Genomic DNA, 16,870 nt, shown 5'->3' with positions numbered 1-16,870 from the left:
AATCCCCGGTGCCGGAGAATTCGGCAGCCGGCGGGGACGGGGATTCACACCGCCGCCCCCCTGCCGATTCTCCGACCCCCCGCCGGGTCGGAGAATCCCGACCATAGTCTCAATAATGGAGATGCCAGCCCTACATCTTTGCTGAAGCTGTTACAATACACCTCCTTTATTTTGTTCATCTAGCTCACTAATTTATTCACAGTACTTTGTCCACTTGTGCATACAGGACTCAAATCTTCCTCGTTTCAAATCTTCCTCGTTTAACAATTTATTCATTTTATTTATTTCTCCATTTGCTCTGTGTTTCACTTTTATATTCCCTACATTCCTTGTCCTAAGTGCACTTCTTTCTTTGCCGCCATCTCATTTTATCCTGATTCTAATAACAACTTGAATTATTTATATCACCATTGACATAGTAAAATGCACCAAGGTGCTTCACAGGAACATTACAGGGGTGGCACGGTGGTTAGCACTGCTGCCTCACAGCTCCAGGGTCCTCGGTTCAAATCCGGCCTCGGGTGACTCCCTGTGCGGAGTTTGCACTTTCTCCCCGCATCTTTCTCCCTAGGTTTCCTCCGGGTCCTCCGGTTTCCTCCCACAGTCCAAAGATGTGCAGGTTAGGTGGATTAGCCACTCTAAATTGCCCTTAAGTGTCCAAAAGATTAAGTGGGATTTCTGTGTCATGGGGAAAAAGTGGTCTTAAGTAAGGTGCTCTTTCCAAGGGCTGGTGCAGACTTGATGGGCCGAATGGCCTCTTTCTGCACTGTAAATTCTATGATATGACTATGATTACTTGATCAAAATTAACTACTGGCCACATAAGGAGATGTTCGGACAGGTGATTAAGAGTCTGGTCAAAGAGTTAGGTTTTAAGTAGTGCGTTGAAAGAGAAAAGTGAACAATGGACAGACAGAGAGGCTTGCGGAGGAAATTCCAAAATTTGGAGCTTGAATAACTGCAGAGTTCTGTAGATTTGAAGAGTCCCAATGCTTTATGTCCAACATACAGTTTGCCTCCTTATTGCAAAGGACCTTTACAGCTTCCGACAGACATGGAGCACAATGTAAATGCAAGTTGTTGCTGAATTTTCATTATTTAAAAGAATGACAAGTTGCAAACCTGTAAATTCCTGAGGACTTCTCCTGTTACTTCACCCAGCGCTGATTTGACATCATCAATGGTGTAATTCACCAGACGATCCACGGTTGTGGTCTCTGTAACTTCCCCACTCTCCCCAGCCTTCATCTCAACCTGCAAATAAATGTCAGAGAGTGCATGATTTATAGCAACATGTATCGGTGAACAGGATCTTGATTAACTGTCAGTTGAGAAAATGTAGTAATACCTCTGTTACCATTTCCTCTGATGGTTGCAGTAGGACGTAAGATGAGTAAATATCCCAGGTGAAACTCTCCTCCAGTGGTGAAGGGAATGGATCCACTGGCTTGATGACTTCCACCTCAATCTTAAAACAAGGAGAAAGTTCACAGATTTCAGGACTTGGAGATCAATATCTGTGTCTTGTTCCCGAGACAATGAAAAACACAAAAAAGTGGGCAGGTTTTGCTGAACTTATTTATATTGTAAAACACTCCAAATATATGCCCCCATGAACACCTTCTTCTGTCATGAGACCTTTGTGGGTGCTATTTCAGATTTTTCCAGAGCTTCTCCCGTATTCCAGCTCCTGGCTGCTATTAGGCCCCGATTTCTACAATCTTCCACTATCAGACAATTGCAGCCACATTTCCCACTCTTCCATGCCTACAAGCATATATTTGTCATATCAACTTCCAGCCACTGTTGTGTTGTGGCCTCTGCTCTAAATTTCTGGTGCGGGACCCTCCGTTAGCTGACGCCGAAATCGGGAAATGCGATTTGGCGGAGAATAGCTTCCAACGGCAAAATTGCGGCAGGTGCCGATTTGATGCTAAATTGCGATTCTCTGTTCCCTTGAAAACAGCGTCAATGCATTTCACTCCGCACGTACAGGAGAAACTGTTTGCACATCATTAACGGGCCTGACCCGATATTCTCCAGGGTCTCCGCAATTTTCCGCCTCCGAAGGGCTAAGTTCCCGTTGGCGTGGTTCACTTGTGCTTTTAAAAATCGTGAAACAGGCATGGTGGCTGCTGAGGGAGAGGCAGGGGGTACGGAAAGTATCCAACCTCACCAAAGTTTGCTGACAGTTGTGCTGCTGGCCGAGGGGCTTCTGTCACGGCTTGGGGGGGGGGGGGGGGGGGGGGGGGGGGGGGTGTGTGGGAGAGAGACTGTGGGGTCAGGGTGGACGGACATGGAACACCATTGACACAGCCAGCAAGGCAGCCATGCAGTTGCGCATGCCGCTAGCAGCCCACTTTGAACTTTGTGCTTCGGGTCATATAGGTGTCCCCCCAGGTATCCTCTGGCCCCAGCCGACCCATCAGCTGTATGGGTGCACTCCAGCACAACCAGTGCCATCTTTTTGGCAGGGATAGGGGTGTGCTTGGGAATTGTAATGTCTATGTGCGGCTGCAGCTCCTCAGCCTCCCGAGTGTTGATCACGGACCTGGCATATCCCACACCATTTTCAGTGGAATCGGGTATGTCCCATGCGGCACTGGTGCTAGCCCCTCAACGATAGCGGAATCGGTCCAGGTGTGGCGCCGGTTTTTCTGTCGTAAAAGTCCACGGATTCTCTGTTGGCGTCAACACTTAGTTTCAGAAATGAATCCAGCCCCTGATTTCTCCACTACGCACTCCTAGTCGACTTCTTCTTTTCTTAACTCCTCCCCAGTGTGTCAGGTCCACTAATGGAGCTTAGTGAGTTGGAACAAGATTTAACAATAATAATTATTTTTATTATTGTCACTAGTAGACTTACATTAACACTGCAATGAAGTTATTGTGAAAATTCCCTAGTCGCCACATTTCGGCGCTTGCTCGGGTACACCAAGGGAGAATTCAGAATGTCCAATTAAAGATCTATGAAATTAAATTCTGCATAAAATGTGCTTGAACAGCTTGGAGCAAATTATCAATGTGATCCAAAGCCCATATTGATGATTCTCACCTGTGTCAAATCTGACCTGGCTGCATTTTACTGCCGAGTTCACCCACATTAATGCATCAGGCCACTGCTGCTGCAAGATGAGCTCTCATTCTGACATTCTTTGATCACTCCCATTATTGGTACTTTACCACTCTTCAGAAAGTATTCTGGACTGTCTGCTCCCTTTGCTCCCCAACTCAGTCCCCTTATTCACAAGTTCCACTCAGTTCATCCTCACTTCCTTTAAGCCTGCTACACACTTTGCGAATATGAACCTCCCTGTGCTTTTCTACTATCCCTTCAGCGCCATTTCTCAGTGCCATTTTCGTGCCCTCACCCAGAACTAAGAATCTTGCATTTATATAATGCCTTCCATTGCCCCAGGACCTTCCAAACCACTTTCTGCCAATTCAGCACTATTGAAGTGTAGTCACTGTTATAATGTAAGAGAAGTAACAGGAAATGTGCGCACAGAAAGCTCTCACAAACACCAGTCTGATAATGATCAAAAAAGCTGTTTTAGTGATGTCAGTGAGAGAGAAATATTGATCGAGTCACCAGGGGAAACAACAGGTCTCGTCTTTGAATAGTGCCATGTGATTTTTGGGCTAGGAGGACAGATAGGGCCTCAATTTAATGTATCACCTGACACCTCCACCAATTCAGCACTTGCTCAATACTCAGGAGAGTATTAGCCGAGATTATATACTCAAATCTGTGGAGTGAGGGTTGAAACCACAACCTTCTGACTCTATTAATAATTTATCATATTTATTCATTTATAAATTAAATGCTTCTATCATTTTATATTTATGGATCCATTTTCCTAAATTACACTTCCAAGGACTCCACTGGCTATAAATTGCTTTAGGATGTCCTTAAATTGTGAAAGTGCGAAATAAATGCAAATCTCTTATGTAATTATTATTCAGTATTGGGTACTTACATAACTTATGGTAACCTGCATTTTTCTCTCTGGCAGTGTGACAAGATGGGATTGTCGGATTGGGATGAGACTGAACCGAGTGGATCCAGCGAAGTCATGTTATAGGCTTAGCTGGATCCTCTTGGTTCAGTCTCATATAGGTATTTGGCCAGATGTTGTTCAAAGGATAGGAGCCTCTGAACGATGCACAGTATTATTAATGTGCAATCAACCAGCAACTTTTAGAAAGGAAGAGATGTAGAATGTGTATTATGATTCATCACAAGTTGCTGGGCAATTTTCACATTAATGGTCTCTTGTGCTTTAACTCGCTGTGATTTTCGCATTATTGAATGTGAAAGTGGAAGTACGTTTTAGCAAGAATGGCAAGGGCAGGAATTGTCTGTTTCTGCAGGACTCAGGATACTTGCGGCACCTCAGCAGCCAGGCTGCCCACCCCTCTCCACCTTTAAAACCTGGGATCACTCCAAATTCCACCAATAAAAGAAGTAGAGCACAAGCCCTTCACACTATTATGGTACCTGCTTTGGTCACTTAATGTTTTTTCTGCATTTCTCATTATCTGGTAACTGTGGGCATCTGGTGAATGCTGAACAAGCAGCGTCCAGAGTCACTGAGGGCAGAATGGGTAATGTGGCGAATGATGTCACTATATTCTTATCACTTGGAATGCTTCCCACCCATAGGAAGGGTGAAACTTCAGCTATCTAAATTGTTTTCTAACAGGTGGAATTGTGCAAGATCCAGACAACCAAACATTATGTAGCCAACCTCAGGGTGCACATTTGGTAGTGATATTAGCATGCAATCGTCTTGACTTGTTTTGCACTCCGTTCTTAAGTATATTAAATATTGCACTGCAAGTGTTCTCTGCAGAGTACACCCTTCATAAATTACAGTCCTTCAGTCAGATGATTTTTCTCCCTATTATTTACAGCCTGTAATATCTAATGACAACTAAATATAGAATTAATTTTGTTGCTATTTTCAAGTAATGGTAATCAGTCCCATTGCAAGTTAATTGTCTGAGATCTCAATTTTTAGGGAGCATGTTGGCTCCATACCATTATACTCAGGGAAATAAATGATCAATCATCATTCAACAACCTATCACTGTCACTAGCTTTAAGCAGCATGGCTTGTTTTGAAGGGATTTTTAAAAATAAACTACCATTAGTGAGTAATGTTATGAAATCCTATGGTGTTCGAGACCTTCTAAACCAAAGGGGCACCGTAACAGAATTCACCCTTTCAATCAAAATTTCCTTTTTGAAAATCTGAAAATGAAGTAATTAATATTAAAACAATTAAATATAATCCCATTTAAAATGTGGTTGACAATATAGTAAATCACCCTTGAAAAATATCCTAAATAACCTGTCTTCAATTTCAGATTCATGATTTCATACAAATTAGGAGCAGGAGTAGGCCAAACACAAATAAATCTGGATAGAGGGCACCCTTGTGTGAAATAATTTGGGAACATAAACAACAGAAGTGGGCAAATTTACATTTCTGAAGTGCTGATTATGCACAAAGAGACATCTTAAACACTTTGTACGGAGTTGTACACCAAGCTCGAGATGAGGGGAAGGGCAGCGAGTCAAAGATAAATTTCTTTAAGGCACTATAGCAGAGTTTATTTAAAGCCTGGCTGCACAGCTCAACAAAATGCAAATCCTTTGTAAATATAATATACTCTTTAAATTATGCAAATATTAGCACTGTTGCTTCACGGCACCAGGGACCTGGGTTCGATTCCTGGCTTCGATGTCTGTGCGGAGTCTGCACATTCTCCCCGTGTCTGCCTGGGTTTCCTGCTGGCGCTCCGATTTCCTCCCACAAATTGCAGTGTTAATGTAAGCCTACTTGTGACACTAATAAAGATGAGTAAATATTATTATTATTCAAAGCAGCCTTTTCTTATCCTGAAGAATTCAAGATTTAATTGATCAATAACCGGAATATTAAATGCCAACCCATTTATAGGTGTCATTAGCATCAGCAGCAACAAACAACAAATGTCAGTATTCTAGTTAATACTGTAAAACACACTGGGCTAAATCGCTGGCTTTTAAAGCAGACCAAGGCAGGTCCCCCCGAACAGGTGCCGGAATGTGGTGACTAGGGGCTTTTCATAGTAACTTAATTGAAGCCTACTTGTGACAATAAGTGATTTTCATTTCATTTTTTTCATTTCAAATTTACTTCATGATTTTATAACCTCCTTCATTTCTTGGTCCAGTGCAACAAAATTATCTCTGTTTTAACAACAGCACTATCAAGTTCTTCTGTTCTTCAAAGTACTTTCAGCTGATAGAATCTTGTACTTTTAAAGTGCTATCAAAGCAAACAGTTGAATTTTTGCCAAACTTTTTAATGCATATATTTTGGCAGTTTGGAACAGTTAAGAAATTTGAACATGGGATTAAAACTTAAGTATTCGGAAAGTAGATTGAAACAAAGGCAGGAAAGACTCTGGTATTTATTCCAAATTTAATGCTTTTAATTGTCAGGATATTTACTTGAACTACAGAGTGGGCAAATTCCGCACTTCATGTGCCAATGTCTCGAAATGTGAAATAAATTGTCTGTAAGCCAAAAACATGCACAAAGGTTGGCGTATGCACAGGATAAATCAGACTTTTTAATTGAAGGCAAATAATTGCCGTTCATCAAACCTACTAAAGTCTTAATTTATTTTTTTCTGAGGAGGATAATTTAAAAAAAAAATTATTTTTTAAATTTGAGAACCCAATTCTTTTTTTCCAATGCAGGGGCAATTTATCGTGGCCAATTCACCTACCCTACACATTTTTGGGTGGAGACCCAGTAAGACGCGGGGAGAATGTGCAAACTCCACACGGGCAGTTACCCATGCCGAGATCGAACCCGGGTCCTCGGCGCCACCATGCCACCCTGAGGAGAGTACGTCTTGACTACTTTTCATTTTATAAAACTGGAGGAAATATCCCAAGAGACACAAATATTTTGTGAATTGAGTCATAGTTGTTGGAATAGACAGGCGGTTCTGCGGACGCAATCGAGACTCCAGGATGGTGTGTTGCCTCCCTGGTGCAAGGGTCAAGGACGTCTCGGAGCGGCTGCAGGACATTCTGGGGGGGGGGGGGGGGGGGGGGGGAAAGGGTGGACAGCCAGCTGTCATGGTGCACATAGGCACCAACGATACAGGTAAAAAATGGGATGAGGTCCTACAAGCTAAATTCAGGGAGTTAGGAGTTAAACTAAAAAGTAGGACCTGAAAGGTAGTAATCTCAGGATTGCTACCAGTGCCACGAGCTAGTCAGAGTAAGAACGTCAGGATAGATAGGATGAATGTGTGGCTCGAGAGGTGGTGCAAGAGGGAGGGATTCAATTTCCTGGGGCATTGTTCTAGGGGACGCGGGACCAGTACAAACCGGACGGTCTGCACCTGGGCAGGACTGGAACCGATGTCCTAGGGGGGGGGGTGTTTGCTAGAGTTGTTGGGGAGGGTTTAAACTAATGTGGCAGGGGGATGGGAACCGATGCAGGAAGTTGGAAGGTAGTAAAACAGGGACAGAAGCAAAAGGAAGTAAGGGGGAAAGCGTAAGGCAGAGAAGCCAAAGTCAAAAATCAAAAAGGGCGACAGTACAAGGTACAGTGACTGAGGGGAGCTCAGTGAATAGGCCCAATAATACTAAAAGGAATAAAACTGGAGATGTTAAGATTCAAAACAGAGGTAAAAAACCAACATAAGTGTACTTTACCTGAATGCTCGTAGTATTCGGAATAAAGTAAATTGAGTTGATGGCGCAAATCATCGTGAATGACTATGATTTAGTGGCCATTAGTGAAACATGGTTAAAGGATGGTCACGACTGGGAGTTAAATATCCAAGGGTACCAAACTATTCGGAAGGACAGAGTGGATGGTAAGGGAGGTGGTGAAGCTCTGTTATTTAAGGATGACATCCGGGCAATAGTAAGGGGACATCGGTGCTATGGAGGATAAGATTGAATTCATTTGGGTGGAAATCAGGAATAGTAAGGTGAAAAAGTCACTGATAGGAGTAGTCGACAGGCCACCAAATCGTAACGTTATGGTGGGGCAGGCAATAAACAAAGAAATAACTGATGCATGTAGAAATGGTACAGCAGTCATCATGGGAAATTTTAATCTACATGTCGATTGGTCGGTCAAGGCAGCCTTGAGGAGGAGTTTATAGAATGTAGCAGCGATAGTTTCCTAGAACAGTATGCAATTGAACCTACGAGGGAACAAGCGGTCCTAGATCTTGTCCTGTGTAATAAGACAGGATTGATTTATGATCTCGTAGTTAGGGATCCTCTCGGAAGACGTGATCACAATATTGTGGAATTTAAAATACAGATGGAGGGTGAGAAGGTAAAATCAAATACTCGTGTTTTGTGCTTAAACAAAGGAGATTACAAGGGGATGAGAGAAGAACTAGCTAAGGTAGACTGGGAGCAAAGACTTTATGGTGGAACGGTTGAGGAACAGTGATGACCTGCCAAGCGATTTTTCACAGTGCTCAGCAAAGGTTTATACCAACAAAAAGGAAGGACGGTAGAAAGAGGGAAAATCGACCGTGGATATCTAAGGAAATAAGGGAGAGTATCAAATTGAAGGAAAAAGCATACAAAGTAGCAAAGATTAGCGGGAGACTAGAGGACTGGGAAATCTTTAGGGGGCAACAGAAAGCTACTAAAAAAGCTATAAAGAAGAGTAAGATAGATTATGAGAGTAAACTTGCTCAGAATATAAAAACAGACAGTAAAGCTTCTACAAATATATAAAACAAAAAAGAGTGGCTAAGGTAAATATTGGTCCTTTAGAGGATGAGAAGGGAGATTTAATAATGGGAGATGAGGAAATGGCTGAGGAACTGAACAGGTTTTTTGGGTCAGTCTTCACAGTGGAAGACACAAATAACATGCCAGTGACTGACAGAAATGAGGCTATGACAGGGGAGGACTTGAGCGGACTGTTATCACTAAGGAGGTAGTGATGGGCAAGCTAATGGGGCTAAAGGTAGACAAGTCTCCTGGCCCTGATGGAATGCATCCCAGAGTGCTAAAAGAGATGGCTAGGGAAATTGCAAATGCACTAGTGATAATTTACCAAAATTCACTAGACTCTGGGGTGGTCCCGGTGGATTGGAAATTAACAAACGTGACGCCACTGTTTAAAAAAGGAGGTAGGCAGAGAGCGGGTAATTATAGGTCAGTGAGCTTAACTTCAGTAGTAGGGAAGATGCTGGAATCTATCAACAAGGAAGAAATAGTGAGGCATCTGGATAGAAATTGTCCCATTGGGCAGACGCAGCATGGGTTCATAAAGAGCAGGTCGTGCCTAACTAATTTAGTGGAATTTTTTGAGGACATTACCAATGCAGTAGATAACGGGGAGCCAATGGATGTGGTATATCTGGATTTCCAGAAAGCCTTTGACAAGGTGCCACACAAAAGGTTGCTGCATAAGATAAAGATGCATGGCATTAAGGGTAAAGTAGTAGCATGGATAGAGGATTGGTTAATTAATAGAAAGCAAAGAGTGGGGATTAATGGGTGTTTCTCTGGTTGGCAATCAGTAGCTAGTGGTGTCCCTCAGGGATCCGTGCTGGGCCCACAATTGTTCACAATTTACATAGATGATTTGGAGTTGGGGACCAAAGGCAATGTGTCCAAGTTTACAGATGACACTAAGATAAGTGGTAAAGCAAAAAGTGCAGAAGATACTGGAAGTCTGCAGAGGGATTTGGATAGGTTAAGTGAATGGGCTAGGGTTTGGCAGGTGGAATACAATGTTGACAAATGTGAGGTTATCCATTTTGGTAGGAATAACAGCAAACGGGATTATTATTTAAATTATAAAATATTAAAGCATGCTGCTGTGCAGAGAGACCTGGGTGTGCTAGTGCATGAGTCACAGAAAGTTGGTTTACAGGTGCAACAGGTGATTAAGAAGGCAAATGGAATTTTGTGCTTCATTGCTAGAGGGATGGAGTTTAAGACGAGGGAGGTTATTCTGCAATTGTATAAGGTGTTAGTGAGGCCACACCTGGAGTAGTGTGTTCAGTTTTGGTCTCCTTACTTGAGAAAGGACATACTGGCACTGGAGGGTGTGCAGAGGAGATTCACGAGGTTAATCCCAGAGCTGAAGGGGTTGGATTACGAGGAGAGGTTGAGTAGAGAGGTCCCCGAGGAGGGACTACTCAAGGAGCGACGAAGGCTCCAGGCCACGTTCGACCTGTTGACTACCAAGAAGACGGAGGTACAGTGGAGGAAGGCGCAAGGGGCGGTGTATGAATACGGGGAGAAAGCTAGCCGGATGCTGGCACACCAGCTTTGGAAGCGGGAGGCAGCGAGGGAGATCGGGGTAGTTAGAGATAAAGGGGGAACACGGTGCAGAGTGCGGTGGGAATAAATTGGATATTTAGAGACTTTTATGAGAGGCTGTATAGGTCGGAGCTGCCGACGGAGGAGGGTAGGGATGCGCCGGTTTCTGGACCGGCTGAGGTTCCCGAGGGTTGAGGAGGGGCAGCTGGCAGGGCTTGGGGCACCGGTAGGGCTGGAGGAACCGGCTGAGGGACTGGGGAGTATGCAGACTGGGGAGTATGCAGGCGGGGAAGGCACCGGGGCCAGATGGGTTCCCGGTGGAATTTTACAGGAAGTATATGGACCTGCTGGGCCCACTACTAGTGAGGATTTTCAATGAGGCGAGGGGGGACGATGTCTAGGGTGCTGATCTCGCTGATCTTGAAGCGAGACAAGGACCTCTTACAATGTGGGTCGTATAGGTCAATCTCGCTCCTCAATGTGGATGCGAAACTGTTAGCGAAGGTGTTGGCTACTAGAATTGAGAACTGTGTCCCGGGGGTCATCCACGAGGACCAGACGGGTTTCGTGAACGGAAGGCAGCTAAACACCAACGTGCGGAGGCTCCTAAATGTAATCATGAGGCCGGCAGTGGAGGGGGAGGCGGAGATAGTGGCGGCTATGGATGCGGAGAAGGCCTTTGATAGGGTGGAGTGGGGGTACTTGTGGGAGGTATTGAGGAGGTTCGGGTTCGGGGAGGGGTTCGTCAGTTGGGTTAGGTTACTATACGAAGCCCCGGTGGCGAGTGTGGCCACGAATCGGAGGCGGCCGGAATACTTTTGGCTGTACCGGGGGACGAGGCAGGGGTGCCCCCCATCCCCCCTGCTATTTGCGTTGGCAATTGAGCCTTTGGCGATGGCTTTGATGGCAGGAACTGGAGGGGGAGGGGGGTGGGGGAGGAGGAACACCGAGTATCGCTGTGTGCCGATGATCTGTTATTGTATGTGGCAGACCCGTGGGGGGGATGCCGGAGGTGATGTGGATCCTCAGGGAGTTTGGGGACATCTCCAGGTATAAGCTCAACATGGGGAAGAGCGAGCTGTTCGTGGTACACCCAGGGGGCCAGGGAAGGGGGATAGATGAGCTTCCACTGAAAAGTGCGGAAAGGAGTTTTAGGTACCTGGGGATCCAGGTGGCCAGGAGCTGAGGGGCCCTACACAAGCTCAACTTGACGAGGCTGGTGGAACAAATGGAGGAGGGGTTTAAAAGGTGGGATATGCTGCCGCTCTCCCTGGCGGGTAGGGTGCAGTCGGTGAAGATGGCGGTGCTCCAGAGGTTCCTTTGTATATTGCCGTGCCTCCCCATCCTGATCCCTAAGGCCTTTTTTAAGCGGGTCAGCAGGAGCATTATGGGGTTTATATGGGCGAAGAAGACCCCGAGGGCGAGAAGGGTGTCTCTGGAGTGGAGCAGGGACAGAGGAGGGCTGGCGTGCCTAATCTATGTGGGTACTACTGGGCTGCCAACCAATGGGTTGGAGAGGGCAAGGTTGGAGAGGGTAATGGAGGGGGAGGGGGCAGCAGAGATGGCGTCCTGTGTGGGCACGAGCCTGAGAGCGCTGGTGACGGCACCGCTGCCGCTCCCGCCGACAAGGTACACCACGAGTCCAGCGGTGGCGACGTCCCTCAAAATTTGGGGGCAATGGAGACGCCACAGGGGGGAGGTAGTAGCTTTGGTGTGGTCCCCGATCCGAGAACCAACGGTTTGCCCCAGGGAGAATGGATGGGGGGTTCCCGAACTGGCACAGGGCAGGTATTAGAAGGATGGGGGACCTGTTTATAGATGGGACGGTCGGAGCCTTGGGGTGTTGGAAGAAGCATTTGGGCTCCCCCCTGGAAATGCCTTCAGGTACATGCAGGTAAGGGCGTTCGTAAGACGGCAGGTGAGGGCATTCCCACTGTTGCCAGCACGCAGGATCCAGGATAGGGTGCTTTCGGCGGCGTGGGTTGGAGAGGGCAAGGTCTCGCCAATCTACCAAGAGATGCAGGAGGAGGAGGCCTCAGTGGAGGAGCTAAAAGGTAAACGGCAGGAGGAGCTTGGGGAGGAGATAGACGAGGGTACGTGGGCGGACACCCCGGGTAGGGTAAATTCTTCCTCCTCTTGCGCCAGGCTTAGCCGATACAATTTAAGGTTCTGCACAGGGCGCACATGACTGGGGCAAGGCTGAGTTGGTTTTTTGGGGTAGAGGACAGATAGATAGATAGATAGATAGATAGAGAAATACAGCACAGAACAGGCCCACGATGTTGCGCTGAACTTTTGTCCTAGGTTAATCATAGAATTTTGGACAATTTTTCATGGCCAATCCACCCAACCTGCACATCTTTGGACTGTGGGAGGAAACCGGAGGAAACCCACGCACACACGTGGAGGATGTGCAAGGTGTTCGGGGAGCCCGGCAAACGATGCCCACATGTTCTGGGCGTGCCCAGCGCTGAATGAGTTCTGGAGGGGCGTTGCGAGGACGGTGTCGAAGGTGGTGAACACCCGGGTTAACCCGAGCTGAGGGACTGCAATATTTGGGGTATCGGACGAGCCGGGAGTGCAGGAGGCGAAAGAGGCCGGTATTCTGGCCTTTGCGTCCCTGGTAGCCCGGCGGAGGATTCTGTAACAGTGGAATGATGAGAGGCCCCCAAGTGTGGAAGCCTGGATCAGCGACATGGCAGGGTTTATTAAATTAGAGAGGGTCAAATTTGCCTTAAGAGGATCTGTGCAAGGGTTCCTCAGGCAATGGCAGCCGTTCCTAGACTTCACCCGGGGGCCGGGGGGGGCACTCTGTGTTTACTATTCTATTTATTATCGTTTATCATTTAATGGGGGGCATGTAGTCTGGGGGAATGTGTGATATAGCTATACTCTGTTTATTTATGCGTTTTTGTTGTTTCTCTTTTTTTTGTAAGGGGGGTTTTGTTTGTTGTTGAAAATATGTGAAAAATTTTGAATAAAAATTATTTATAAAAAAAAGCTCCCATTTACCAGACAAATAAAATTAAATACTCTTATTAAAATTCATTCTGAATTTTACTATTTCACAATTATATTTCTGTTCAGATTTTATGTGCACTTTAATTTACAGTATATTAATGTTAACTGTACCGGTCGGAACCTCCGATGGGGACAGAGGGGATGGAGAGCTTCATGAACAGGCTATGTTTCCCAAGGGTTCAAGAGGGGCTGGTAGAGGGGCTGGGGGCGCCGATAGAGCTGGAGGAGCTAGTCAGGGGGATTGGACAAATGCAATCAGGTAAGGCCCCGGGGCCGGACGGGTTCCCGGTGGAATTTTATAAAAAGTATGCGGACCTGGTGGGCCCCCTGCTGGTACGAGCCTTCAACGAGGCATGGGAGGGGGTGGCTTTGCCCTCGGCGATGTCGCGAGCACTGATCTCTTTGATCCTAAAGCGGGATAAGGACCCCTTGCAGTGTGGATCATACAGGCCTATCTCGCTCCTCAATGTAGACGCTAAGTTGCTGGCGAAGATCCTGGCCACCAGGATAGAGGATTGTGTGCCAGAGGTGATACACGAAGATCAGACAGGATTTATCAAGGGGCGGCAGCTCAACACGAATGTGTGGAGACTGCTAAATGTTATCATGATGCCGGCAGTGGAGGGGGAGGCGGAGATGGTGGTGGCGCTGGACGCAGAGAAAGCGTTTGATAGAGTTGAGTGGGGGTACCTGTGGGAGGTGCTGGAGCGGTTTGGATTTGGGGAGGGATTCATCAAATGGGTGAGGCTGCTCTACGCGGCTCCGATGGAGAGTGTAGTTACAAATGGAAGGAGATCGGAGTACTTTAGGCTCTATCGTGGGACCAGGCAGGGGTGCCCCCTGTCCCCCTTGCTCTTTGCACTGGCGATTGAACCTCTGGCTATGGCGTTGAGGGAGTCAGGGAGATGGAGGGGTTTGGTGCTTGGTGGGGAGGAACATCGGGTATCGCTGTATGCGGACGACCTGCTGTTGTATGTGGCGGACTCAGAGGGGGGGAATGCCGGGGGTGATGGAGCTGTTAGTGGAATTTGGGGGCTTCTCGGGCTATAAGCTAAATTTAGGAAAGAGCGAGGTATTTGTAGTGCACCCGGGAGATCAAGAGGAGGGAATTGGGAGGCTCCCTTTTAGGAGGGCAGTGAAGAGTTTCAGGTACTTGGGGGTGCAGGTGGCCAGGATTTGGGGGACTCTCCATAAGCTTAACTTCACCAGACTAGTGGAGAATTTAAAAGGTGGGACATGGTGCCGCTGTCCTTGGCGGGTAGAGTGCAGTCCGTCAAAATGACGGTTCTCCCGAGGTTCTTGTTCCTCTTCCAGTGCTTGCCCATCTTTATCCCTAGGGCCTTTTTTAAAAGGGTGACCAGCAGCATCATGGGCTTTGTTTGGGCGCATGGCACCCCGAGGGTGAAGAGGGTCTTTTTGGAACGGGGTAGAGATAGGGGGGGGCTGGCGTTACCCAATCTCTCGGGGTACTACTGGGCAGCCAATGTGTCGATGGTGCGCAAGTGGGTGATGGAGGGGGAGGGGGCAGCATGGAAACGGATGGAGAGAGCGTCCTGTGGGGATACGAGCCTGGGGGCCCTGGTAACGGCGCCGTGGCCGCTCCCTCCCACAAGGTATACCACGAGTCCGGTGGTGGCGGCTACCCTCAAGATTTGGGGCAGTGGAGGCGACATAGGGGAGAAGTGGGGGGCTCGATGGAGGCTCCGTTAAGGGGGAACCATAGGTTAGTCCCGGGGAACATGGATGGGGGATTTCAGGGTTAGTACAGAGCGGGCATCAGACAGCTGAGGGACCTGTTTATCGACGGGAGGTTTGCGAGCCTGGGGGAGTTGGAGGAGAAATTTGGGCTCCCCCCGGGAAACATGTTCAGGTATCTGCAGGTAAAGGCATTTGCAAGACGGCAGGTGGAGGGATTCCCTGCACTTCCCGCGAGGGGGGTGAGGGACAGGGTGCTTTCAGGGGTCTGGGTCGGAGAGGGGAAGATATCCAATATCTACAAGGTATGCAGGAGGTGGAAGAGGCGTCAGTAGAGGAGCTGAAAACTAAGTGGGAGGAGGAACTGGGGGAACAGATCGAAGACGGGACATGGGCTGACGCCCTGGAGAGGGTTAATTCTTCCTCCTCGTGTGCGCGGCTTAGTCTCATTCAATTCAAGGTGCTGCACAGGGTCCACATGACCGGGTCGAGGATGAGTAGATTCTTTGGGGGTGAGGATAGGTGTGTCAGGTGCTCGGGGAGTCCAGTGAACCATGCCCAGATGTTCTGGGCATGCCCGGCACTGGAGGAGTTCTGGAAGGGGATGACGAGGACGGTGTCAAGGGTGGTGGGATCCAGGGTCAAGCCAGGATGGGGACTCGCGATTTTTGGGGTTGGGGTGGAGCCGGGAGTGCAGGAGGTGAAAGAGGCCGGTGTGCTGGCCTTTGCGTCCCTAGTAGCCCGGCGAAGGATTTTGCTACAATGGAAGGATGCGAGGCCCTCGAGTGTGGAGACCTGGATCAATGACATGGCGGGTTTTATTAGACTAGAGAAGGTCAAATTCACCCCAAGAGGATCGGTACAAGGGTTCTTCAGGCGGTGGCAACCTTTCCTTGACTTTCTGGCTCAACGATAGGGTACTGGGACAGTAGCAGCAGCAACCCGGGGGGGGGGGGTGGGGGGACGATGACTATGTTTGTTTATTTTATTTAAATTTGATTTATTTAATTTTAATTTATGGTTAAGTTCTCTTGTTGGGGTTGGGATACATGTGTTGATACGGTTTGGGGGGTGTTACGGTTGTTGTGGGGTAGTTTGTTGCATATTATTGTTTGTTGTTATATTTTTATATTTTCTGTAAAAAATTCCAATAAAAATTATTTAAAAAAAAAATTAAGTTAATGACTTAATGGCTGAACAAGGATAGACACGGACCAGCTAAATCATACAAGACAAGAAAGTTCCACATTAGATTTCTAGATTGCAGCAGATTTAGTCTACTTGTTCCAGGACAAGGGAGGAAAGAAACTTGATGATGGCATTTAAAAAAACGAAAGTTATTGACCACTGACCTCTGTGTCTAGAATCTCTACGTCAGGAGTTTCATTGAAAAGGAACTCATATAGTTTGTAATGCTGAAATAAACTAGAAAAAGAAGATTCAGTGAATGCACAACTGTCTTAAAGTTTCTAAAAATAAACGTACAATATTAAATATTGAAATTACATTAAATGTACATGGAAACATAAATGTACACGGAAACATAGCCAAAAAAAACAATTAGCTGTTGCGCACAAGAAATATAACAGATTCAAACTATTATGACAAAAATATAAACATCTATAACTGACATATCTGAAAGCAATTGATTTTATTTGTTGACCATGTATCCAATCTGATGGTTAAGGCAGTAACTAGCTGAACATCAAGATCAATAATGTTACAGGCTCACTACTGAACCTGCACCAAGTTTGTTTGCTTCAGCTTGTCTGGGGTTTGGGTAAGTGTTGCTAGATTGGAGAGGTTAAGGTTGAGCATCGACCTGCTTCCTGA

The 16,870-nt window shown here is 46.8% G+C and overlaps 1 protein-coding gene across 1 annotated transcript in view; it reads right to left on the bottom strand.

Annotated features, from left to right (window-relative positions):
* The window catches only part of cabcoco1 (ciliary associated calcium binding coiled-coil 1), a 147,834-nt gene that overhangs the window by 29,836 nt on the left and 101,128 nt on the right, over nucleotides 1-16,870 (bottom strand). Inside the window, exons 5-7 of the mRNA XM_038774024.1 lie at nucleotides 16,390-16,462; nucleotides 1,349-1,468; nucleotides 1,123-1,254 (exon numbers count right to left, since the gene is read on the bottom strand). Coding sequence (XP_038629952.1) covers nucleotides 1,123-1,254; nucleotides 1,349-1,468; nucleotides 16,390-16,462 — 325 coding nt within the window. The remainder of the gene's footprint in view (nucleotides 1-1,122; nucleotides 1,255-1,348; nucleotides 1,469-16,389; nucleotides 16,463-16,870) is intronic.

The sequence above is a fragment of the Scyliorhinus canicula genome, chromosome 16, assembly GCF_902713615.1.
Source record: "Scyliorhinus canicula chromosome 16, sScyCan1.1, whole genome shotgun sequence".
Classification (NCBI taxonomy): Eukaryota; Metazoa; Chordata; class Chondrichthyes; order Carcharhiniformes; family Scyliorhinidae; genus Scyliorhinus; species Scyliorhinus canicula.
Note: the sequence above shows the minus strand (reverse complement) of the source record. Positions and strands in the feature narration are given on the sequence as shown.